Source organism: Thermobia domestica, chromosome 6, assembly GCF_964235325.1.
Source record: "Thermobia domestica chromosome 6, izTheDome1.hap1.1, whole genome shotgun sequence".
In the NCBI taxonomy this organism is placed as follows: domain Eukaryota; kingdom Metazoa; phylum Arthropoda; class Insecta; order Zygentoma; family Lepismatidae; genus Thermobia; species Thermobia domestica.
Window position 1 is genome coordinate 17,488,124 of NC_137459.1, and position 27,963 is coordinate 17,516,086.

Below are 27,963 nucleotides of genomic sequence, written 5' to 3' on the forward strand. Positions count from 1 at the left end.
ACATTTATTTCAAATTTCCATTCAAAATCATAAGTTTCTTTTATATGATAGTGAACACTGAAGTTTCGCCATGTAACATTTGAAGAGTTTTATAGCCAACTGCATTTCTATTGGATTGCTTGACCGTGCTAATAAAGACAAAATTTGATTTTTAAACAACTGCAATATATTACATTAACGTCTAAAGGAAATATCTCAGGCTTTCTTGAAATTATACCTGCTTTGCTTCGTACTCTTTTAAGTGAAACGTCCATCTTTCGCCAGTAATTTTCAATCAATATAAAATTTCCCAGCTGCCTCAGTTGCTCCTGCCTAGTTACGGCACTGGATATATGCTTATGTAATGCATAACGACTTTATGACCTTGTAAAAAAAATGTACTTAAAGTGAGACGCGAGCTATGGGAATAATCGAACTTTGAATCTAAGTTGTCTGATGATTCAACCCGAGACCGTACATAGCAAAAATAAGTGACGTAGCTTCCACCACAAGGTTCAGGAACTTCGTGTTATACAGTGTCAATTAAACACGGAAATGTGAAATGGTAATAAAGCATTTGACCAATTTGAAACAAAATATATTTGTAGTAAGAATTTACCCTGTTTGTTAAGATAATGAACGTTATATTATGTTTTTAAAATGACAGTCAAAGCAGAATGTGTTGGATAATAAATGAGAAATCGTAAAATTTCAATTTTCGTACGATTAAATACATTTGTTGTGCTATGTGTTTCGTTATCCGTTAGGAGGTATTGAACAATTCTGATTCAAAGGAAGGAAATGAACTACTGTATAGTACTGGAGTTAATTTAATAGAGTTTAATTTTATAGAAAGTACTGAGGCTATACCACAATATTTCACATATATACTAAGCTTCATAGGGTCTGGTACCATGCCAAATATCGTCAAGATCGAGTTATAGTGGTCGCAAGGAGTTGTGAAGCTTGACCTAGATTTATCTATATTAGCATTCAATAATAGAACGGAAGTGTGTGTCCTGGTCGTCAACACCCATACATGAAATGTTGCCAGTATCGTCTCTCGGGCTATACGGATAACATCTGAGGCGTTGTCGGATTTCCACCAAGTTTCGTTTGTTGTTATTATTGTTGTTCTTTTGTATTTTGCTATTATTATTGTTACCGAATAATTCGAATAATTGTTAGTATTCATGTTACAGGTCTTTAAGCTACTTTTTTGTCACTCATTCCTCATGTCTTTTAAGTTTGGCAACTTTTTGGTGCACGTCTGGTGTTTCACGTTTTCTCAGGTGTGCGCTCAGAAGGCAGCCCCACGAATCGTACCGAATTTTTCCGATGTATTACACGTGAGTTGATTTTAGTTTAGCGTCCCTTTCAGCAGCGAGGCTATATGAGACGTGGACCTACTGATTAACGTGGAATCCGAATCACATGAGCTCCCGCCGGGAATCGAACCCGGGTCTCCCACTGTATTACACGTGAGTCAAAGCAGTTCTATAATTGTAGTAGACCAGACTTCACGGGTCGTCGCGATCACTATACTATCATCGATAGCTCACCGTATATAATTTACTTTAACTAAGTTCTACCCCAATTTTGATGGCCATTAACTCAGGAGACAAAGCCCTGTACCATAATATTGTATTAAGCTCGTCAAGATCTGTCAACATCTCAATTTTGGTCAAGATTAGATGATTTCACTGAGTTCTGGCCCAAATGCAATGGCCACCAACTATGAGCTGAGATCTGTATATCATAATATTTCGTCCTTTTACCACCATATCAAGTTTGATCAAGATCGGATGTATTTTATCGATCGTGATTTAGTTGAAATTTCTTGATTTTAGTAAATCCAAACCTAAATTTGGTGATCAATAACTTGAGAACCAATTATCTATATACCACAATATTTCATGTACGTATTAAGCTTACACAAAGTCTACCACCATACTAAATTTGGTCAAGATCGGATTAGTATCGTCGATAGTATACCACATGCAATAACCTTTCATTAAGTCAAGCCCCAAGTTGGACGGCCAACAACTCATGCCAACAACAACAGACAACACCATACAATAATATCTTAAATGTGTACTAAATTCGTGAAGTTCCATCACCGTCCCAATTTTGGACAAGATCGGATAATCTCCATCAGTCATATACGATATATACTATCCTTCTGATATTGTATTTTTTAAAGAAAATATCAGATGAAGGATGGGACTTTTACAAATTTTACGGGACGAGACGAGACGAGAAATTTATTTCTCACCTGATCTTATAAAGAAAACGAAATATTTCAGTTTAACGTCTTCCAATAATGCCCTTTAGGCTAAGGGAGACAATAACTGCGGCAAGTGAATGATGATGGAACAATTGGTGGAACGAGAAAATGGGAGTACCCCGAGAAAACCCACGGACTTGATGTTGCCCACCACAAATTTACTTCGCTGCGGATCGAACCAGGGACCACACGCACAAGAAGTAAGCGCTCCGCCACTGAGTCACTGTGCCCCGTCGTCTGGTTTTGTCTAATGACCAACACTAGTTACAAGACTACATATAACGGAAATATTTGTTAGTTTCTGGCTTTTAGCATTCGCAAGAGTAGTATCTACTTGGAGTCAAAGTAAAAAGGTGAAGAAACTGAGCACTAAATGTAGAACGGGTGGAGTTAGTTAAAAAACCTAGCAAGCCAGTGAAATCATTTTACCTCTAGATTCTAGCAATTAATAAAACTGTGCCTTCCAGCCAAAATCCAAAACCGAAACGTCGAAACCCAATAATCATGGTGCTGATACTCGTAACACATGTAGGATCTGAGCTGCGTCCAGTAAGACAAAAGAATTCTGTGATCCGAGCTCTGGAGCTGGTTAAAGTTACAGTGCTAAGTCGCAATATATAAGTCTCAATTTGAGCTCCCTCTTGGCTATGTGGATAGCGCACGTATCTTTAGCGTGGGAGACCTTGAGTTTGATACCAGGCAGGAGTTCACGTGGTTTGGATCCCATGTTAAGTTGTAGGTCCACCAAGCGTCTTATATACCCTTGCTGCTGAAAGGGATGCTAAACTCAATTCAAATCAAATTAAATAAGTCGCATTTTCTTTGCTTTCTAGAAATTAACGGAAAAAGCACTGCATAATAAATTCGATAACAAAACAGTTGTTTCCTTTATCACTAGAAATTCCACTGACACCTGTTGTCAGTTGAATGAAGCTCTGACATAAGTTTTCTCTGGGACGGCCTTAGATGGTGCGGGGCCCGATTGGGAACATTTTGCGGGGCCCCAGGTTTACAACTAACTTGCACCAAGGTCTGTAGAACTATATATATATATATATATATATATATATATATATATATATATATATATACATATATATATATATATATATATATATATATGTAGATAGATAGATATTGCGCTCCCTGCTGGTCTAATAGTTACAACCATTTCCCTTTATAACTTTTTCCATCTGCAAAATGTTCTGGTGAAAACGGTCACCCTGTTCATTGCTTATAACAATTAATTTTTCAGAGAAATAACTCGAATGAAAATGCAGACACTGAATGAATTTTAAAATACATTTCACCCTTGTGCCTCGCAATTTTTCAAGAAGGATCTTTACCGGTATGTCATAGTTTTCTTCTCTTACAAATAAACCCATTGATTCGAAATATAGTTTTTTGACCAAACTAGGTAGAAAAGTGTGGAATATCAAGAAAAGAGCGTAAGGAGAATTTAAAATGCTCCCGTCCATAAATACAGCCGTAGTGGCCAAAAACCTGATTGATCAGAATAAATTATAACAATATGTTTCAAGTTTGAAAATTTAATTTTATTTGTAAAACGAGTAAAGGGATGAAAAACAAAAACAAATTAACCGACATTGGGGGGAAGTAGACATCTATTTCAGTGTATGCTTATCATGGCCGCCATCTTGAATTCGGCAATCTTGTATCTTGCTCGACTTTTAAAAGTAGGATGGGGGTCATGTAATATATCAAATTGAACTAGAATTATACGAGAAATACAATGGTGATGTCTATGTTTCTGTAAGTTTCTATTTGTAAGACATAACGAAATGCACATTCAAGTAAATTCATTGGTTTCAAGATTTCTTAACAGCTGTGTCTTTTTGAAAAGAATTCAAGTCAGGGAAACCTAACGTACGCTAGTGAGAACATCGTAAATAGCTAGTTATGAAATGTATAATCAGCTTGAAATTGTTATCGACTGCAGACAAAATGAAATGGTGATGAGACGATCACAAACCTTAAGGGACTGATGGAAGATGGATGACATATTTTCCATTGGATTATTCGAGTTAGAAGATAAACCTTCATAAGCAGCCACTTATTCAGTATGCACTAGTATATATTCGGTTTTCCTGACTTGATTAAAGAAAAATACATCGACAGGATTTTTCGCAGGAGAGGACAAAGTTTGTCCTCTGGTTTTGTATCTTTAATATATAGCTACAATAAGAGAAAGGATATGCAAAGAAGTTGCACTGAGGCTAATTTATTTGATACCATCTCGGTATTCACGTTAGTATCACATGACATAATCAGTAAAAGCGCCAGGAACTTTTACTTCACGTTACTTTGACTTCATATCGGTACTATGCTCAATTGACTCCTTTTTATATATGAAACAATTACGCAAACGGAGAAATCCTCATTCATAAGCGTGTTTGAATTACGAGTGCTGAAAGTTCAAAATTGAACAGATTTTGCAAAAAGTTTGAAAAGGCTATTTTTGAGGTACATGCTTCATTTTTGGTATCGTGTGGCTTTTTAGGATGCCCATCACAATGGTTGAGGTCAAGACGTAAACATTATGCAAGATGAGAACATTTATTAGGGAGGAGGTGAAGGGTAATAGCGTCTTACAACTTGCAAATTTCCTCCTATTTGGCACATCGGGTCGATAGGCTGACAAAATGTATTTGCCATCCCTATTCCACTGTATTTTAATTCAATTATCACTTTCCTGTGTGGCCACCTTCAAATTGAACAATGACATTTGCCTTCAAAACTCTTGGTCGTGGAACTAACGTGAATGGAACTCAGGACCCAGTAGGCTTCTGCTTCTGCATTCTCGAAGACAGTGTTTCAATATCTCATCTCTAGCATTTCTTTTCTTTCTTTAAATTTTTTATCGGATTTTAATGACGATTGTTGGAAAATAGTGCCGAAGCTTCAGGGAATATTTTACGATATTCGGCGATAAATGTGACCAAGAAACAAACAATCGGCTAGCGTTGATGTATGCAAACATCAGTTTTCTCCAGAAAAAAGCAACCTTGTTCACAACTTTGAGTGCACATTCTCGCTATTCATTTCTTTTTAAAATGTTGTAGCTGAATATCTTCAAATATTCACTGGAGTTTGACCAATATTTTCCCATAATTGGCATTTCAATTAGCTGAAAAAAATGGCAAGTGATGATATATTGAAACACCGTTTCCCGTAATTAATAAGCATAGGCCGACAGAGTTCGGAGTACCGCTTGGGATAGTTCCGCAGTTATCCGGCGCTCTGGTGCTGCGCGATTTGTTTGAAGCAACAGTTCCTCGGGATTGACTACAAATAAAATAACGGTGGTGTAAACTGATATTGGTATTCACTGTCAGAACCCACCTGTGGTGGATAATTTATTTAGTTTAACTTTATTTTAATCTTCAACTGATCTTTATTTTCCACATATGATACTACGTTGTAGTGCGCAAAGTGCAAAATCTTTTGCTGGACAGCTGATCCGGGAAAAACACATTGGTAAAAGAGTCTTTTGAGAAAACATTGGTTCCACTTTTACCTACAAAACGCAAAAATATCGCAATATAGATTATCACAAGATTAAATATGAATAACATGACGTTCTCCATTGAATTTCTCACGCCTGGCAAAGTGTTTCGGGAACAGATGCCATTGTTACATTTGAAGGTGGCCACACAGGAACGTGATATTATAATAATACAATCGAATAGGGGTAACAAATACATTTTATTAACTTTTCGACACGGTGTGCTCAACAGGAGGCAATTTGCAAGTTGTAAGACGCTATTACCCTTCACCTCCTCCCTAATAACTGCCCTTACCTTGCAAAATGCGTACGTTTTTTCCTCACCATTGTGTTGGGCACCGAAGTAAACACTCCGATACGAAAAATGAAATATCTATCTCAAAAATAGTTTCTTCAAACATTTTACAAATTCTGTTCAGTTTTGAACTTTTGATCCTTGTATTTCAAACATGCTTGTGATCGAGGATTTCTTAGTTCGCGAAATTGTTTCATATATAAAAAGGAATCAATTGAGCATAGTATAGATATGAAGTCAAAGTAACACCCCGCGAACTTTCCTAGTTAGTGGGATGTTCAAGATAAAAGAGGGTGTGCACCCAGAATAATAGCCCTATACACAAACTCAAAGAAAACAATATTTTTACGCCCAGGGGTGTGTGTAAGGAAATTTGGAGGAGTATTAGGGATGTTGTGGGTATACAGAATACTCCCTGGACATAATATATACTTTTACAACAGAAGTTGTAAAAAAAATAGAGATTACTCCAGCATTAAATACGGAAAATATTTGCTTATGCCCGGAAACTTAATACAAACTATTCCCTTACTTGTTAGGGAGAGGGGTTACAAACTATTCATTTACTTGCTTCGAAGAGGTCATACCCTCCCTTGTGGAGTCCATAGATGTACACTAATGTCCAAAATGATTGTCACATGTCTATAACTGTCTTCTTGTAAGAATACAATTTGATAATGATTTTGCAGGGTACTTTTAATACTGATACTGTGTATATAATCGAGAAATGTTTATTTGTGGTAAATTTCATAGGAAACGAATTATACATACGAAAATTAGAATGAGTAAACCAAAATGCTGTTAAATGATCAAGAAAGTTTTATTTTTGTTTTATTGTTCTTATTTACTGCTCTTTTGACATGAAATTTGCCATATACGTGTCTTTGCCGATTATACACATACTAACATTATAAGAAATACCGGGCAAATTCGTTATGAAATTATATTCTTACAACAACATATTTATAGACATACGACAATAATTTTGGACATGAGTGTACCTGTATTTCAATATGTTGTGTTGTACTTGACAACAGAGAGTAGCAGAGCCACTTGGCCGGGGCCCCGCAAGCATTGGCGGTCCCGCGAGCGGAATGACATGTATTAATTTCATGTATTGGGAGCAAAATTAGTCATAGGATCCACATCACACTTGTTTGTTGTTAAAACGACACTGGAGATTAGATTAGACTGGACAGTAGAGTAAATGGCATTAGCGCGGGGCTCTCCTTAGGTGCGGGGCCCGATTGGGAGAAATCGGTCCAATCGGCTTAAGGCCGGCCCTTGACGTATGTAGATCTGGTTTTTATTATTATTATTTTTGAAAGTGACTTATACCACTGTAATTTTAACTTGTCCAATAATTGTCAAACCTTACCGCAGTGGTTTCCAGCCGGTGTATCGTGCAGTCCTACAGGATGTGACGCGGAATTTTAGAATTTAATGGAATAATTAGTTAGAACTGATTTTGAGACTGACGTGCCTCCTTAATGCATAAGAAAATAAAAGATGAGAAGTTTGATTCATTATGCAGTTATGATACAGATTTAAAAAATAAAATGAATGAAGGGCGGTTTCTTTTTCACAATGGAAAAGCCTTACTAGTTTGCGTATACTCACAATACAGTAAAATTTCTTTCGTAACATTATTTATCTTGCAAATCTTTATTACAAGCACCAGCACTTTACATGTCTGTTTCGTGCTGCGTTTCAAACTTTGTGCACGTCAACAATCCATTCTCGAATACATGACGCAGAAATGAGTGTTTCCTACAAATAATTGTAGAAAAGGTCAGTCAATGACCTGTGATGGAAAAGTCCTTCAAATATTTGTGAACATTACTTAATAATAACAATGTTATCAGTAAGGTAAATCCATGACAGAAATCATTTTAGCCAAAATTAATTTTAAAAGGGTAAAACGCGGTACGCAAGCATTGTGAATATGAACGTAAAGAATTGAAATGGCATAAACTTATTGTTTTGTGCGGATTTAGATTTGATAGTACAGACAGTTGAATGGGTGAAAACTAACGGTAAAAATAACGTTTTGGTCCAAACTGAGGTAAGTTTATAAGAAACAAAGAGACACTAGAAACTGTGTGTGGCAAAGAAATCTAACTAGAAGAATGTTATCTCCCACTAATCTAACTGTTTATAATCGCACTTTTCTTTACTAAGATTCGATACCATTCAACTTTAAGCTCGGTTTTCTCTCTCGGAAACAGGATTTATAGTCTGGCAGCCAGTCCATAAGATTTGCAGGGTACCTTGCATTTTGGGGTGACCAAGGTTTTTTGATGTTTTCTTATAGATTTTGATGCGCTGAATCCAAAACTGCCGGGTGCAACGCTGGCACCCTTGAGCATTTCCCACAAATCTCACTAACAATTTCCCCTCCCCCTTTTTATTAAAAAAATCGTTGACTTCAGGGAAATTATCTGTAACTTCTACAGTAGTTAACGTAGAATAAAAATTCAAACCTTGTTCTGCTTCTATTTAAACTGTCTTTCCAACTATGTTAATCACTTGGGCTGGGACGAACAGGAAAGGGAAATAAAATGGGAAATTCTGGAAAATTTTCTCCCAGAGCATCTTTCAGCTCTTAATATTCAAAAGCCGTACCTGGAATCTCCATCCGGAAAGAAAATATTTTTATATTTTCATGAAGTTTCGACACTAGCAAACAATATTAGGAACGGTACCGCCCTGGCACCCTTGAACATTTCCCACAAAACTCACAATTTCCCATCATTTGTATTTTACCAAAAAATTATTGACTTCTGGGAAATTATCTGTAACTTCTATAGTAATTAACGTAGAATAACGGTTCAGATCTTGTTATGCTTCTATTGGAACAGTCTTTCCAACTATGTTAATCACTTGATCTGTGACGAACAGGAAAGGGAAATAAAATGGGAAATTCTGGAAAATTCCCTCCCAAAGCATCTTTCAGCTCTTAATATCCAAGAGCCGTACCTTGAATCTCCATCCGGAAAGAAAATAATTTTATTTTTTCAGGAACTTTCTACATTTGAAAATAACCGTACACACGTGAACTGTAACCGTGCGATACACATTTCAATAATTAAAATTTAAAAGGAATTTACATTTATAGAATTGATAAGTAGCACAATAGATGGTACAATTATCTTCCTCATATAATTTGGACAGTAGGATATATTTAGTACTTGTATTGTTGTTTTTAAGTTCAGTTTACGATTCCTGGCTATAAGTTCATGTATCTTAATGTTTAAATTTCCTTTTATCTTTTCATCGTTATTAATTCTAACGTTCCTCAATGTATTAATTCAACCTTTTTATATATCTACAGGTAGCAGCCATCACATAAACATAACAGTTTTTAGTGAATATGTGGGTGAGTGTACAACTGACTAGTGCCAAGTGAATAAACTGTTACTGTTTTATGTGTGTTAACACGTTTCAAATTGGTGTTTCATAGTGCACTTTTTAAAATCATGGCGGATGAAAAGAAGTGCATTTTCACATGTCAGAAAACACAAGAGCGGCTTATAACTGGAGGACCAGCTCGGGTTCGATCAATTATGTTTTCAAGTAGTCTTAGACGTGATGAACGGTTTATTTCTCTTGAGGAAAATGTGTAAGTATACTTTCATAAGGACTGCGTATCAACATATACTACGAAGTGGCATATCAAGAGAGCCAAAGACAGTCAACTTCAACCTCCTCTGAACCACAGGTGAAACGAATTAGAAGATCAGACGCAAAACCTTTCAATTTTCATACTGACTGTCTATTCTGTGAAGAGATCTGTTCCGATCCTGATCCAAAAAATCCAAGTCGATGGCGCAGATATCACCTTCTTAGAACGGTCGATCGTCCACGGCAACCTACTATTCAAGAAGCTATCCTCAAAATATGTGATGTTAGAAATGACGAATTATCCGAAGCTGTTCGAGTGCTTGTAAATGGAGCTGTTGGAGATCTAGATGCGGCAGACACTCGTTACCACAAAGACTGTTACAATCAATTCTTGCACAGTAAGTCAAACTAAAATTTGTTTACTGAAACGCAGCATAAATAAAGGAAGTGACGGGGATGGAATCAACGCAGTCACGACAGCTTTAAAAGAGGACGCCTCTCGTATTTGGAACTCCATCTAAGTTTACCATCTTTATCAACAGAACGATGGATCTAGAACTGATCGTCTTGCAATTATAAGAGATGTTCAGGAAAGAATAGGTAAAGACCTTCTAGTATTGTCCTCTCCTGGTGTATCCAGCATTCTTGCCTTTAAAAATCAAGCTGCTCTTGCCATGATTATTACCGAAGATGACGACGATGATGGAGAAACAATAAAAGAACTAAGTACAAAGATAATGAATGAAGTGAAGAAGCCTGATGATAGATTGAAAAGTTACGAAACTACCCTTTCTGAAGACAATATTAAAAATAATGTTAGTGAAACTTTACTTTCCCTATTAGAGATGTTTGGAATTACTGAGCTATCTGCAATACTCATTGGAAACTACCTGCAATATCGTAACTGCAGCATTGACAAAGCAGCCAACTATTCTCCAGACTGCTCTTGCTATGCTTCTGAACAGCAAACGTCTCATTGACGAATTCTTTCCTGATCGTCGCAGCCCAAATGATTAACATAGTTGGAAAGACTTTTCCAACAGAAGCATAACAAGGTGAGAACCGTTATTCTACGTTAATTACTGTAGAAGTTACAGATAATTTCCCAGAAGTCAATAATTTTTTGGTAAAATACAAATGATGGGAAATTGTGAGTTTTGTGGGAAATATTCGAGGGTGCCAGGGCGGTACCCTTCCTAATATTGTTTGCTAGTGTCGAAACTTCATGAAAATATAAAAATACTTTCTTTCCGAATGGAGATTCGAGGTATGGCTCTTGATATTAAGAGCTGAAAGATGCTTTGGGAGGGAATTTTCCAGAAGTTCCCATTTTATTTCCCTTTCCTGTTCGTCGCAGCCGCAAGTGATTAACATAGGTGGAAAGACTGTTCCAATAGAAACATAACAAGGTGAGAACCGTTATTCTACGTTAATTACTGTAGAAGTTACAGATAATTTCCCTGAAGTCAACATTTTTTTAATAAAAAGGGGAAGGGGAAATCGTTAGTATGTTTTGTGGGAAATGCTCAAGGGTGCCAGAGTTGCACCCGGCAGTTTTGGATTCAGCACACCAAAATCTATAAGAAAATATCAAAAAACATTGGTCACCCCAAAATGCAAGGTTCTCTTGCTCTGCCACCAGACTATTATGCACTTATGCCATTATAGTTTTCAGTCATTCAATTGCCTTTAAAACACGATATGACTATTTGGCCTTGTGTAGATATCAGGATGTTTATATAATCTAAAACCAATGGGAGAACTGATGAACACATATGATCTTAATCCATCTGTCAATTCTTGACTCACTACTGTGTGTCTTCCAATTCTCTTTAACACATAATAATGTACAGCAACCTTCGCTGTAGTTATCCTCCCTAGAAATTATACAAATCCAGGAGTTACACAATGCTCACCCTAAAATTCTTCAGGTGGCAGAGTATATGAGGGTAAGATCGATTATTTCTGGTACACAGTTTATAGGTCCCCTCTCCCAACTTATCATCTGAGCAAAATCCCGCCCAACATGTCTCTATATTAAAAAAGGACTAACGTTTTCGGAATTTTTGGTCTGTATATTGATGATAAATAATTCTTTATGTAAATGTGAAAATAAAAAATGAAATAATCAATATTAATGTTTGTTTCCCTTTTCTAGGAAACCCACCAGATGGAGGGTGGCCAGTAATGTTATGGTTTCATCCAGGAGCTTTTGAAACGGGTGCCACTGAATTTTGGGATGGTTCTATCCTTGCAACAAAACATAAGGTAATCACTTCCAAAACAGGGTAAAAAAAATAGTAGGTCTGAGTAGGTGCCTAATTCATTTAAGATACAATCCAGCAACGTCGTTTCAGATTTTACTTTGAAGGGAAGGGGAAAGATTCTTCACCGGCTTTCACATCTTTTATTAGTATATTAATTTATAATTGATTAGAAAATATGTAGTTCCCAAACTAAGGGTATGGTAATTTCCTCATGCCATAGGCGCAAGTGCAGGAAGGCTAGGGGACCAAGTTTCCGTAGAATATCGTTGGACCACACGTAAGGTTCTTTCAATTCTCAGAAGTAAGGGACCATGACCCCATCTAGTAAACTACCCTAGTCAATGTCCCCCCAAATGACGCCACTGACCCAGTCTCCAATAGAACACTCGCAAATTACGTGTGAAATTTTAAGAAATTGTGTTTCTCCAATAGTAACTTCAATTTATGGATATGTATTTAGTACGATAAATAGAGATGCTATAAATTCAGCGCAGTGTAAATGCATCAAATGAAGCAAATATGGCTATAGAAAAAGCACATAATGGCAGAAGCGCGTTTGAGAACAGCGCATAGAAATTCACGGATCTGATCCAAAGTAATACACAAGAAAAGACTCATATCAACCAGGAGCAGAAGCGGATTTTGGAAGTGGCCATTAGGGTAACCGTCCCAGGACCCGCGCTTAGGGAGACCTCTTGTTCTGAACATGTTTCGCCCAAGAACTAGATACAAATGCACATTGCACACACACGTACGTACACACACTGAGAGAGAGAGAGAGAGAGAGAGAGAGATACAGGGTGTTTCAAAACAACACCGACAACATTTGGAGGCGATTCCTGACACCAAGATAAAACAAAAAATATAGACCAACCTGGGTGCACAAATGCTTCCTTTCGGAGTTATAGTCTGCCGAAAACATGATAAAAAAATAAATTTAATGGTCTATAACTCCAAAACTATGGGACCTACCGTAGTCGGGTTAAGACTTCACTTCAAGAACTAATATGTTAACTATCCAAAAATACATCTTACAGAATCCTAAGATACTCACGAAGCAATTTTTACAGAGGGAGTTTAGCTACGGGCATATAATTTGAAGTACTCCCCAACTACTTCTATTAAAATTGTTTCGGAAGTACCACAGGATTCTGAAACTTGATGTTTGGATAGGGCACATACTAGTTCCTAAGTGAAGTCTTGACCCGAGAGTACGGTACGTCCCATAGTTTTGGAGCTATGGACCTTTAAAATTCATTTTTTGGCAGCCTATAACTCCGAAAAGAAGCATTTGTGTACCCAGGATAGTCTATACTTTTTGTCTTGTTTTGGTGCCAGGAATCACCTCTCAAACGTTGTCGGTGTTGTTTTGAAACACCCTGTATATCGTAGGTAAATTTTGAAGTCTTACGCTCAGCGATTTTTATCAGTACTCTGGCACCGCGGGGTCCTTATTGGCCATAGGCCCCACGTTCACCTAACACCGTCTCTGGCCAGGAGCCTGCGAAACGTTCCGAACATGTTGCACGAGGTGTTAGAATAAGTACCCAGACAGTACTCACTTTCCCCAGAAGGGCTATAGAAGTAACGTTCACGCAAATGGCCGGTAGTACAGACACTGGAAATGTTCTGGAGTCTGTCACGCTTGCTGCAGATTTTGACATAGCTTAGCGATAGTATAGTAAGGAAAGTATAACGTCGTTTGCTTCCCCCGCAAAGTTGTAGTGACGTTAATGGGGAGTGGCCAGCTTGGTTTCTCGTGGCTCGCTGAGCGCAGTAGAAGGTTGGTGGTGATTGGCTACCCTCTTACCACACCCCCAGTGACGAGCAGGTCTAAGCGCGGGAAGCCAACGACGCTATACCTTCCGGACTATAGTTGCTAGAGCCCCGCTGGCTGTCTGATGTCGTACTACTACGTATATCCTATACGTGCTCGATAAGCTTTAGAACAGGATATCTAGCAAATGAAGGTAGAAGACGTATACGAAGTAGCGTTGCGTGCAAAAGAAGAGTTGAGGCTGCATCGCCTCGAAAACGTGTAGTAAAACCGTCACCTGGAAATTAACTATGATTTTCTTTCCGGAGCAATAGTTGACACTTCGGTTGTGCCATCCTGAAAAATAAATTCAAATTCAGGTGTCACGAATGCAGTTCAATTATTTAAATGTTTTTTTTTTTTTTTTTTTTTTTTTGTTTCAGAAAAATCAAAGTTAGAAGCACGAGAGAGAGGGAGTAGGGAGAAAGGAAAACAGGTGACTAGTCTTTGATAGCTGGCTAGTATTATTAGTGATGACATGAAGTGCGAACGTGAAACAAAAGAAAGAGTATTAATGGGGAAAGAAGCTTTTAGGGAGAAGAAAAGTCTATTTTGTGGATCCTTGAATTATAAAGAGATAAGAAAAAGACTCATAAAGAGCCTCGTGTGGAGTATTGTACTATATGGATCAAAGATATGGACACTTCCAAAAAGTGTTTAAATTTACAAAAAAGAAAGAAAGAAAGAAACAGAAAAGATTAGAGGCCTTTAAAAAGTGCATGTGCAAAAGAATCGAGAAAATAGCTCGCAGGGAAAACGAATGAGAGAATTTTTGAAATAGTGTGATAGAGAACAATTTTACAGAAGATGCTATCAAAAAACGGAGGAGAACCTGTTCGGATATTGGCTGAGAAGGAACTGTATCATAAAGCACGTGCTAGAGTGTATGGTAGTAGAAAAAAAGGAGAGGAACTGAAAGAGGATACAGTTGATGGACACGATTAAAACACAAAATGTGTACATCAATATAAATATATTAGCGAGCTTCCTCGTGGCTATATGGTTAGCGTACGCGCATTCGGTGTGGAAGTTCGGAGTTCAACTCCCGGTGGGAACTCATGTTGTTGGAATTCCATATTAAGCTGTAGGTCTACGTCTCATATGGCCTCACTGCTCAAAGGGACGTTAAACCAACCAACGAAGAGGTTAGCTGAAACATGGAAACTTCACAGTTTGCGAAAAGTGATCTGCCAATAATCACAGAACACCTATGATAATGATGATGATGGTTTCAGGGTGAAAAGAACTGACAAACTTCTTATCTCAACAATAGAATTTCCATAGAATATGCATCACACTTTCATCTAAGTCATATTGGATACATATTACGATCATAATATATTCATTATTCTATTAATATATTCTTAAGTCATAACATCAGATTTTAGCTTCGTCAGATGAGCCAGTGCTTGAGCCCAGGCACGTAGTCAGAATTTCATTTCGTGGAGGGACAAAAACATGAAATTTTTTCGGGATTTCTGCTTCAGGAACTTCCTTTATAGATCTGCACTTTGCGACTGGGGAGCTGACACGTAAATCCACTAAATTTCAATTTATTAACTATCCATTGGGTAAAAAGGATTATTTTTCTTTAAAGTATAAGCATACACTATGCAAAACACTATGAAAAGGATTCATTCGTCCGCTCACAGAAGTATTTGTGTGTGTGTGTGTGTGTCCATTAGCGGCCATAACATCAATCACCTTCCCCGCCGAACATTCGGTGGCCGTGACAGACAGGAATAGATTGATAAGATCGCAAGTCCTAAAGCCGCTCCTCACACTTTCTGTTTTGGAGATAGGATTTGATTTTTATTTTTAAATTGAAGAAAATGATGTCTCAACCGACGCGGTTGAAACAGACAAACAAGCTATGGTATTGAGTAGCTAGCTGATTGTTGGAAAGAAGTCTAGGTTAAAAGCACTGACCACATCCATAATTTCGACTGGTTTATTTGGTTTATGATGTCATTTTTTACACCACATATTACACTCAGCTTTGAGGACGGATTCTGAAGCAAAATCAGTCCAATGGTTCTGATTTTTTGTGAGATCTTTTAGTTTTCTTTCCTTAGTATCTCTTGGCAAAAGTATTTCTAGAGACACAAATTACTGTGTAATGGGACTCCGGTTATTTTACTTTAATTGTAGAATAAAATTACGTAATCACTATCCCAGTCGAAGCTGAAAAATGAAATGAACCTAACAGATTTTTTCTGGAGTACTTCCGTGGGATTATTACAAAATACTTCAAGATACGTCAAGATACTTCAAAATGATTATTACAAATCATTTTCAAATATATTTCTGCAAAAAAAAAAAAAAAAAAAAAAAAAGTGTAATTCTGCTTGACGTATATTCTTATGCATTAAACAACAGATTTTTTTTTACGCGCATGACTACCACTATACAAAGTAATCTGATGCAATAGACGCACACTTTATGAAAAGGAAAACTAGAAACACTCAAGGTGCTACGTGTTATGAGTTCGTTCTATCGTGTACTTGAAAACGAGACTTAACCATGTTGGTCCCGGCGTCCCCCACAGAGGACATAAAATATGAGGACATTATTATTTCTTTACAACTTTAAAATCAGCCTGGCAACATTGAAAACTGTTTACAGAGGATGATCATTGATAGATCATCCCTTGTAAACAGTTTTCAGTGTTGCCAGTCGGATTTTAAAATTGTAAAGAAATAATAATGTCATATTTTATGTTCCCTGTGGGGGACGCCGGGACCGACATGGTTAAGAATATCCTCGCGGATAAGTTGCCAGCTAGCTTACTTTTGCTGGGTTCGATTTCCACTAGAAATTATTGAAGTTTGTACATTAATCAGTAAGACAACGCCTTACATAGTCTTGGTGCTAAAAGACATTAAACGTAAAGAAATAATTATTACAAGATTCAAAATTTTCGTTAGTTTAACGTCCTGGTAATTATCGATACTATTATGACATGTACCTTACAGCTTAATATGGAATCAGAACCACACGAGCTTCCACTATCGAGCAAGAGTCTTATGTTTATCTTCTAACTACATAGCCATTAAAAAGCTCTGTGTATAGTAGGTAACTATAGTTACCAATGTTATTATCACCAGTAATAATTTTAAACTTTCAATCCAAAGGAGATGAAAAGTAATACTGCAAAAATATTGGTAATCCACATTAAGCACGACACCCACTAAGGTATTAGTGAGCTATAAGGGAAATTTTTCCTCATACCACCCTTGAAATCATCACTGATCGGTTTGGGTACAAAACCTCGCGGCCAGAACCTCGCGGCGACAACCTCGCGGACCAAAACCTCGCCTGGCCAAAACCTCGTCTCCCAAAACCTCGCGGCCTAAAATCTCGCCGGGCCGAAACCTCGCCTGGCCAAAACCTCGCGGGACAAAATCTCGCCGGGCCAAAACCTCGCCGCCCAAAACGTCGCGGGCCAAAATCTCGCGGGGCCAAAATCTCGCGGGGCCAAAACCTCGCCTGGCCAAAACCTCGCGGGCCATAATCTCGCCGGGCCAAAACCTCGCCTTGCCAAAACCTCGCGCCCCAAAATATCGCCATACCCAAAATCTCACCTGACCAAAATGTAAATGTTCCTAAAGATGATAAGGATGACGGTATAAAGGACGCTGTTTCAGAAAAAGTATCATGGGTATTTGACCAAGTCCCGCGATACCATATGAAAATTCTATTTCTGTATTAGAGGATTTCAATGTGAAGATAGGGCGACAGGATGTTTTTAAACTGGTTATAGGGAAAGAAAGTCTGCATAAGGAAAGTAATGACAACTAACAGGGTTAGTTTCGTGAACTTTGGAACAAGCAAAAACTTAAAATTTCAACAAAGATCTAATAATATTTATGAAAGTATGAAATAATATATGAGTTTTTACGACGTCCCTTGATTATGTCCTGTAGGTTAAAGGAGACGTAGATGACCAGGATGAAGGAAATGATGGAATAAAGAAAGTGGGAGGAAACGGGAATAACCCGAGAAAGCCCACGCACACGATGTTTTGTATCTTCTTCTTCTCCTTCTTCTTCTTCTTCTTCTTCTTCTTCTTATTATTATTATTATTATTATTATTATTATTATTATTATTATTAGTAATGTGGAATTGCATATTAAGAAACTCATTGGGTAAATTTTAAAGAAAAGTTTCATTCGCGTCGAGGTTTTGGCCACGCGATGTTTTGGGTGGCGAGGTTTTGGCCCGGCGAGATTTTGGGCGGCGAGGTTTTGGCAAGGCGAGGTTTTGGCCCGGCGAGATTTTGTCCCGCGAGGTTTTTGGCGGCGAGATTTTGTCCCGCGAGGTTTTGGGCGGCGAGATTTTGTCCCGCGAGGTTTTGGCCGGCGAGATTTTGGGCGGCGAGGTTTTGGCAAGGCGAGGTTTTGGCCCGGCGAGATTTTGTCCCGCGAGGTTTTTGGCGGCGAGATTTTGGCCAAGCGAGGTTTTGGGTGGCGAGGTTTTGGTCACGCGAGGTTTTGGCCCGGCGAGATTTTGTCCCGCGAGGTTTTGGGCGGCGAGATTTTGTCCCGCGAGGTTTTGGCCGGCGAGATTTTGGGCGGCGATGTTTCGGAAACGAGATTTTGTCCGTATCCCCACTGATCATTATAAATCAGGATAAAGATAGATAGATTTTAGGTAGACAAACGTATTTTTTTTACTGGATACAAGTGACAAGTAGGGACCTACACAGCATACTAATACAAGGTGGTGTGACGAAATTAGGTAGCACTCCGAATATCTTGGAAACGAATTATCCAAGACAGATAGATGGTTGTCAAAAATTATTGGAAATACAGTCCAGCATTGAATCAACAATTGTTGATAATAGTGTGTATAAGATTCAGATATAAATTACCCTCACCACTGCACTCATATGATCCCAGTTCTCATTCTTGATATCTGAACATGAGATCAAGAAATAAAATGCTTATACCTTGTTCTGAGAGATCATATGTTTAACCCTGTAGCTGTATGAATTTCTAAAAGCAAAGATAGTTAAGCTAAACTTTACTGTTCCTGCGTATAACTGGGTAAAATTTACTTTCATGTCTGGGTATAACAAATGGTTCTGTAAACTCAAAATATTTTAACAACCGGTTGTAGCGAACCGGCTGAATAGCCCCACTGGTTATATAAGATTAAAAATTTGTAAAAAATTTTGTAACATTGTTAATGATCTGTGTCTCGGACAAGTTGCCTACGTGAAAAATGGCCTGTAAAAATAACAAACATCATTTATAAGGATTTAATATCTCAAGCTATTACAGAAAGTAATATTTGCTTCATCGTAAAATAGAAGAAATACTAAGAGAAAATAAAAGTAAATTCAGAATTATTTGTGTAGAGTACATAGGAATGACGCTGGCGCATCTTGCCAAGATAGTTTCACAAACCTGCAAAAATATTTATAAATATACAAGTATTTAAGCCCATTTTCAGACGCAAAAAAAAACAGTATTGATAATATTCTTTAACGGTAGAATGTAGCGAGAAGATAGAAACAATGTTTTGAAAACTGCATTTAACATTAAAATATATTGTTAAGATTTTCAATTTGAAAACTGGAGTGATTATCTTATTATTTCTTGAAGCGATTAATGTAAACTTGATTACTAATTGTTAGTAACCCACAATCAAACATGTTCGAGTTCGTTCGGAATATTGTCGTTCCCAATCGAAAACGTGCATTGCTCTGAAAAAAATGATACCTTGCGAAAATAATATAGGTAAATAAACAATGATTAATAGCCGTTACTCTGTGTTATTTTAATATTATCTACTATTGCAAACTAAATATTATTCTTGACTAAGAAAATCAATCAAAATCTTTATTTCATATGGATATATTTTTTCTTTCTTACCAGGTGCTTGTGGTAACAGCAGCTTATCGATTGAATATCCTTGGATTTCTAACTACGCTGGACAAGGAGTCTCCAGGGAACTACGGACTTCTAGATCAAGTAGCTGCTCTAAATTGGGTTCAGAAACAAATTCCAGTATTTAATGGATCAAGCTCTCATATCGTGTTATGTGGTAACCATGCAGGGGGTGTAAGCGTTGGGCTTCATCTTCTGTCTCCTCTATCAAAAGGAAAATTTGCGAAAGCCATCGCCATGAGTGGTAACGCCGCCGTCCCTTGGGCTGTAAAACTCCCACAGAACGAAATGAAGAAACTTGAACTTATAAAACAAGCGTTTTCGTGTAATGTGAAAACAAATGCTGATTTAATTGAGTGTCTGAGAAAAATAGATGCCATTGAATTAGCGACAAAGGCATCAGAAATGAATGAACCTTGGGGCCCAGTTGTAGATGTCGATTTTGCAAACGATACGGAAGTGTTTCTTAGAAAAGATCCACTTGAGATTCTTATGGATGAAGATTTTCATAAGGTTCCATTGATGGCTGGGTACACTGATATGGAAGAAGCACTTTTTCTGAAGGAAAAAATGGATAAACCGGATCAAGGTCCAACAAAAGAAGAATTTGAAGCTCTGATGTACGAGCAACTCCAGATTGAGTTACCAGAGTCAAACGACTCCTGTCCAATTAATTACGAAAGCATTACTGATGCCCTTTTATTTTATTATAGTCCTCAACCGGATGATGAAGATAGTAATATGCTTAGGAAAAAGCTAATTAGCTTTGCTACAGAGAAAAGGTATGGTGCCGGGACTTTTCTCCAAGCTACATACGCGAGTAGGTACAATCCAACATATGCTTATCGGTTCGATCACAAAATCAAAACAGTAGATAAGTTAATTCCAGAACTACCAGATTGGGTTAGTGTGCCAAATCTATTTGACTTACCTTTTGTGTGGGGAATGCCTTATTGGGAGACACTAGAGGTCAAAACGTGGAACAAAGCAGATAAGCAATTATCGGATAATGTTATGGCTCTTTGGGCTAATTTTATCAAAGATCCTGACTCTGATCCAGTTGCTGGCATCAAAAACATCAAGTGGATGCCGTTCAAACAACCCTCTCCACCTTTTTTAATAATTGACTCAAATTATGAAACAGTGAATAGTTCAACTGACAATTTTGATTACAAAGCATTTAAATTTTTTAATGAATACTATCCAAAGGTTAGAGATACAGCAACTACTTGTTGCAACGTGACAGAAACTGGTTCTATAAATGCCATACATATTGGCGTAGTATCCTTACTAGCTGGAGTAAACCTTGTTTTTAACTGAGCCCCTCCAACTGGAAATTAATTTATGTGATTGAAAAGTACTAAAATTGTCTGCTAAGAGTAACAAATACCACTTTTCCTGACTTGTATTGTACAAGTACGTACAAAAATGCAGTCTCAATTGTTTATCGTTAAGATTTGTGAACTTAGCAGAGCATGATTATATCTTTGGGGAAAACCAGAATTATGAAGAATAATAACCAACATTTGAGAGTACTTGCTCAAATTTATAACCGGAGATGCAACTGGATTTCCTTATAATATATTGTCACATTATTATGTTGACGTAAATAGTTGAATTTTTACGTCTTGAAAGACAATAAAATTGTGTGAACATGTAGGATACCAACAATATTGTATAATATGAAGTTTGATGGAACACACTTTTTACCTGAAGTATTAAGAACAAATAGGAAATTGGTTAACATTTCTTACGCAACTAAAGTAATGGATGTAAACAGCAAGATAAATAGCATATTGTATTATTTTCATCAACACACGTAAATGTTAAAATTAGTTTATCCTAACCTGAATTGTTTTGATTCTTCCGTAACTTCAGTAGCTACATCATCAGTAATGGTAAATTGTACAAAATTTAAAACTGTTTCTTAGGTCTCTGTTGCAATTTAAAGTATGTTCACTTATAGTAAATTGCAGAACATAGAATTATATCAGAATATACAATCAACAATACCTTCTGTGATATAGGAACTTAAAAAGAAGTATGTACACATTTTGTACTAGGAATGATAAGTACTACTCAAGCACTAGATGAAAGAATGGCGTGGAGTCTTACCGCCAATTTCGAGAAACAAAAATGTAATTTTTTGTAATAATAATGCAATTTGTAATCCAGCAAACAACCCTCCATCATCGTTACAAGTTCATTTAGGCGGTACGTTATAAAAGCCACAAAGAAATTAGAGGAAGAAATAGCTTTGAAACTTACGAAGTTTTAGCGTATTAGCAGCCGATTAAAACATTAAATTATTATATATATAGTTTAAGCGATACGCTTTTACTTCGAGCATTATTCAGTAAATAAATTTACAGAGATAGTTTGTGTGATAAAAATAAATTCTTTATGTTTACCAATGGAAATTGCAAGAAAAGGTAACTTTTCTATTGAATAAATGCGCTTTGTGTATATGTAAAAAAAATGACAAGAATTTTAGTATATTATAAACATGATTATTGAAAAACTATATTTTTTTTACGTTGTCCACAATAAAATCCTGACTTCATTGAGAGCTATTAGGAACATTTGATAATAATCCATTAGATAAGTTCAGAATATTCTCAACAAATCTATTAATGTGCAGACATTTCTAGTAAATGAGCAAATAACCTTTAGACAGGACAGTATTATGACTCTCGTCCAATAACCCAATAACAAATTGAAGAAAAAGAAAAAACAGCCAATCATTAAAGCTCTAATTGAACACTAATGTCACTAATATTTATGTGTGCTAAAAGTATTTTCATACAAGCAGAACTTTCTGAAATTACTTACATTAACATTCGTGTCACATAAGAATGATTATAACCTCATGAAGTTCATTAACAGCTTATAAATCAGTCCTCAAAACAAAATAAAATTGCTCGCGTTTCTAGAAGAAATTGAAAATTAAGGACCTAAAGAACACTCTTAAAACTAATGTTAAACCTTTGCAGAATTATTTAATTAAAACTGAAATTAACGAGTGTATAATAAAAGAATAAGTTATTCTGTTGCAAATAAAATCACATGATTTTCATAAGCCAGAATTTGCGCCAACTTTGTATAACCTGAATGCATTTCGTGGAGTCCATATATTCAATACATGTTACGAGGCCAAGAAAGTCATTAATACACCTGCGCACACATAGAATCAAAGCCGAAAACATGCATAAGAGATAAATTCTAAACTCTTGAGAGTCTCTATTTCATTTTCATATTTCTTAAAATAATTTGTGTATTTGATAGATTTTTAAAATTTCTTCTCTGTGAATCACACTTGTCAAGTTTAGCGCCGCAAACAAAAAGTTCGCAAACAATGATTCCGTTAAATATATTTATTTCTATTAAGGTTGAATCGAAAAATTATTACACACATTTTTGGAAGAAATTCTCAGAGGTAAATATAAAAATAAAATGAGCAGTATTTTAGCGACATATATATATAAATAGTAAATATATATAAATAGTATTTTAGCGACAATAAGAAAAACCCTTAAAATTTCTGGTTTGCGAATTTAAAAGATTGTGTTACGTGTTCTCATTTAAAATACATGGCGATAAAAATTAAGATATTAATTTACATTCAATGTTAGTTTGTGTTACCTGTTACCAGTTAGATATTTGCCCCATTTTTACTTCTTTAATAGTTCGCATGAGGAATGTTGTTAGTACTTAAAATGTATCCACATATGATTTTACTTATTTTCGGTCATTTTTACTTTGAAAAAACTTCAATGGCCGTACGTAATTATTACTGGTGTCATAGTTTTTAACAAAAAGTCTTAGCTAACGGTATTACCGAAATAATCATGAACAAAGAAATACAGGGTATTCGAGAAAGAATGGCGGAGTTTCGTGAGGTTTCTGTGCAGGACTGATCGCTCTTGGATGGTTGGATGATACACCGTTATGTTTGGTAATTGTTATGCAGTGCGAAAACAAATGTAATGTAGTGTACCAGAATCCACTATAATGTGGCCAAAAAATGCTAAACTGCGTTTCAATGTCAGTATGTTTCTATGTATGTAGCATTCACAGCACGAAACTAGTGGTCAATCCTGAAAATTTGAACGTGTTTACCACGGCTGACATAGGATAAATACAAGTAGTTTACAATGCAACAGCATTTCTCGATAGCCTACATGGTTTGGAATTTGCAACGCATGCATAAATGTCATCTTACCAATAATAATATATCTACTATAAGTTGTAAATTAAGCATGTTACCTGAAGGTATCAAGGGTGAACCAAGAAAAAATACGAAGGAATGTATCTTTGGAAATTAATTCCAAATGAATATGTTATTTACATTTAAAAATGAAAAAATAAGAAAAACTTGAAACTGACTTAGAATGCAGTTTCATACAGTGTAAATTTTAGATATTATTTGTAGGGTTATTCTCGCGACAGGCTCGTATTCACGGGGGGCAAGGGGCCGGGCCCCCCTAAACTTTGGCTGGCCCCCATTAAATTTCACGGTAGGCTTGCAAATGAACTATAATATGGTGATGAAGTATAAATGATTGGGTCGGCCCCCCCTTAAATTTTTGGGCTGGCTACGGGTCTGTCTCGCGACACACTCCCTAAATAAGTCGTGGATATTCTCAATTCTATTTTTCCCATCTTTTGAATGCCATATCAGAATTCACGTTACAGTTTGAAGAGGCACTCTGACGAAGAGACGATTAAATTCTATATTGAAATTTGAACATAGTAATAAAAAGCAGCTCTACCCCTACAATGCATAATCAACACTAGCTTATAGTCAGAAATTCTATTTTATTATATTTATCTTTAGCTTTTTCTTAATTTAATGGAGAGTGCATACTGTTGTTTTATCGGGTTTCGGTTCGAACGCAACACAGTGGTCAGATTTGATCTTAAAAGTAGGTTCGTATTATATAACTTCGTTGCTGATGTAGGATGTAAATACAAATTAGACAATCATTTCTTTCGTTTCACTGCACTGTATTTCGTCTGTTCTTTTTTGGAGGGTAATACCCAAAATATCATTAAAATAGCATATGGAGAAGATAAAATATTACAATTTAGGTATTATATTCTTTCCTCTTGAAAACAGATATTGGAGAAATTTCACTATTGAATATGACAAAATATTAATTCGGTATAATTAATTCTGTATTGACGAAATCAATAGATTTTGCGTCGCCTGCTTACAGTTTCAAGCTCGTAATTCCGTACCAGTCTTCGCAAAAATTGCGGAGGGTACTGCAACGCAAAGCGTGCAAAAAAACCAATTATAACTAGTATGCATACTATCGCAAATCAAAGTGCACATCATGCGTTGCTTTATGTTGATGGAAACCGTTACGAAGTTGGGCTCCAAATGTTTTCAAGATGACTATCAAAATCGCTTGCCCCTTCCCTTCTCTACGATTAAACAGAAAGCTTGGAAGATCTCGCGAACACATAGCAGTAAACTTGCCTGCTATTAGGGATGTATTGCAATTTCCTTAACGCTGTTCTGCGACTCATGCGTTGATATGGATAGGATGATTGCTCACCGTGCAGTAGCGATATACTTGAATGATTTTCTATTCGCTAGAAGGTGCTGGTGTTTTGTGTCTTGCGGATACATTTCGTAACGGTTTGGTCAATACAACACAAAATTTTCGATTTAGTTTGCGATAATTGTCATAGCAGTTGCGTTGTTGTACGCAGAATTTTGCGAAAACTCGTACGGAGTGTAGCCCTTGGACTAAAATGCATATGACATTGTAAAAGTAAGAGGAATATTTTAAAGTTATATTTTGAGGAATTTCCATAAAAAATTGTGCTTTAATTGTTTGTTTACTGGCGGTAAAAGCGGTAACATCGAGAAATCGCCACTGCTTGACATACATCCAGGCAATAATCAGTTTTACACCAGACCTTATCTACCATGCGGAGTACAGTACTAACGTTTCGTTAATTCTTGCTTTCAAATGGTTCGCATTATCAATTTTAACACGGTGCACAATGTTTCGATAAAAACCCAAGAAAAATTCACAAGAAACATTCTGACATGCAAACGCACTTTAACATGTTTCGTTTGTCACAGTATAGTAGATTCTGCTGGCACTGCATTTGCGTTTGCACCGAATAAAGTATTTGAGTTGGCAAACAAAACGGTGTATCATTCAACTACCTAAAGAGCCGTCCCTCCTGCACCCCACCGTTCTTTCTCAAATATTCCTGTATGTTGGCAATTCATGTGACAAACTTCAGGCTCTTGCTAAATCAGCTTATCCTGTATACTCTCTCACAAGTCCTGTAGATGTACCCTACTATCAAATGGTTCGCATTATCAATTTTAACACGGTGCACAATGTTTCGATAAAAACCCAAGAAAAATTCACAAGAAACGTTCTGACATGCAAACGCACTTTAACATGTTTCGTTTGTCACAGTATAGTAGATTCTGCTGGCACTGCATTTGCGTTTGCACCGAATAAAGTATTTGAGTTGGCAAACAAAACGGTGTATCATTCAACTACCTAAAGAGCCGTCCCTCCTGCACCCCACCGTTCTTTCTCAAATATTCCTGTATGTTGGCAATTCATGTGACGAACTTCAGGCTCTTGCTAAATCAGCTTATCCTGTATACTCTCTCACAAGTCCTGTAGATGTACCCTACTATCAAATACATATTCTGAATATTGATGATACAAACAAATGGAATTACAGGATTAAACCTGTATTACAAAATACATTAACAGCATCTCAAGTTTACAGATCATTACCCATCGCAAATTTACCAATATGACTTTCACGAATTCACATGCCAACTGTTGTCGCTGTAATTGAAAAGATATGATAAAAAATGGAATTTGGTGTAGACCTTAAGATAAATTAGTCCTGAAAATAATCTACTACATCAACTCACAACTGTAATGGACGCAGAATTCAGCGTGTCAATTTTTGCAATGCAGTTGCTAATTTGCATATATTATTTTAACTTTGATATTCTGCACATAGATTGTCAACCTTAAATATAACTATGCAACGCACATATTTCCCATTACAAAAATGTGCAACTCTGATAACAATGTGCAATGTGGTAACAACTGAAAGAATGTCACAAACCAGACAGTATTATCATAATTATTCATATGAGTCAACTTACGTGTCTGGGTGAAATGTAATATGATAATCAATCGCTTCTACTTCCTAAAACCAACACATGATTCTCAAATACTACGGAAATGTTAATGGTAAACGAGTGTTAATATAAAAAATGTCGAACCAATAAGCAATCCTTCTCTAGTTTCTTTTGAATCTTCAAAAAGATTACTGAACTATGAACAAAATATATTATTTGCTTATGAATATTCTTGAAAAATGAAGATCATACTGTAGAAAAGGAATGGTAGTCTTTAAAATACATTTTAAGGGTTATTATCGTTGATACTGTAATATATCGTATGTCGAAAAACAGTCATGTCCAGTTTTCATCATTTTCTAATCAAAATCGCTGGCAGCAGCTTTCTAAAAGATGTCGCAAAAATATGATAGGAAGAGCGATTTCTACACTGATAATACAGCAATGTGGAGAGACTTCGGATTTATTTAGTATGTGATGTTTTACTCTACTGAAAGCTTCATATAAGACATATTAAATGACCAATAACGCAATGCTCCCTCTCTTACGCTCCAAAACTTGCAATACTTTATTTCACTCCTACAGAACATTTTTCGCCTAACACAAACCTACCTGACGGATATCAACGTTTTTGTTTTCAAATTTTGTCACATTTCTCCTTTTCCCTTACGCTTCTCAAATACCATGCGAGAGAAGAAGATATATATATATATATATATATATATATATATATATATATATATATATATATATATATATATATATATAACAATAATTTCCCCAACATTGTTAGATGATATATCCTAGATTATGGGACCAACTGATCAATTTTGATGTCTTTAGCATTCTAAACAATTAAATAACTATTGAAGTTCCAGAGAACATTGAAAGAAGAAATTTCAGCTTGCTAAGAATGAGATTTTATTGTCGGATACAGGAAAATTTTTAAAACTCATGGATTTCATTTGGGTCTAGAATTTCTAACTAAAGTCCGATTTCCATGCGGTTTGTGGCAATTTATCAAGGAAGGATGGGAAATTTATGGAACTGTGTTTACTGGTTTGAATTCATCCTTGGTAATATGCGCCATACCTTAAAAAAATATTCGCAAGTGTACCTTCAGCTGGAATGAG

General features: G+C 36.4%; 2 protein-coding genes across 2 annotated transcripts in view; one reads left to right on the forward strand and one right to left on the reverse strand.

Moving 5' to 3' along the window:
• LOC145687855 (carboxylesterase 5A) overlaps window positions 1-27,523 on the forward strand; it is a 112,104-nt gene extending 84,581 nt beyond the window's left edge. The window contains exons 2-3 of the mRNA XM_081761345.1: window positions 11,870-11,979; window positions 19,678-27,523. Of these exons, the coding sequence (XP_081617471.1) occupies window positions 11,870-11,979; window positions 19,678-21,009 (1,442 nt within the window). The 3' untranslated portion in view covers window positions 21,010-27,523. The remainder of the gene's footprint in view (window positions 1-11,869; window positions 11,980-19,677) is intronic.
• Window positions 1-27,963, reverse strand: part of LOC145687638 (uncharacterized) — a 270,371-nt gene that overhangs the window by 177,065 nt on the left and 65,343 nt on the right. The gene's annotated exons all lie outside the window — the stretch shown is intronic.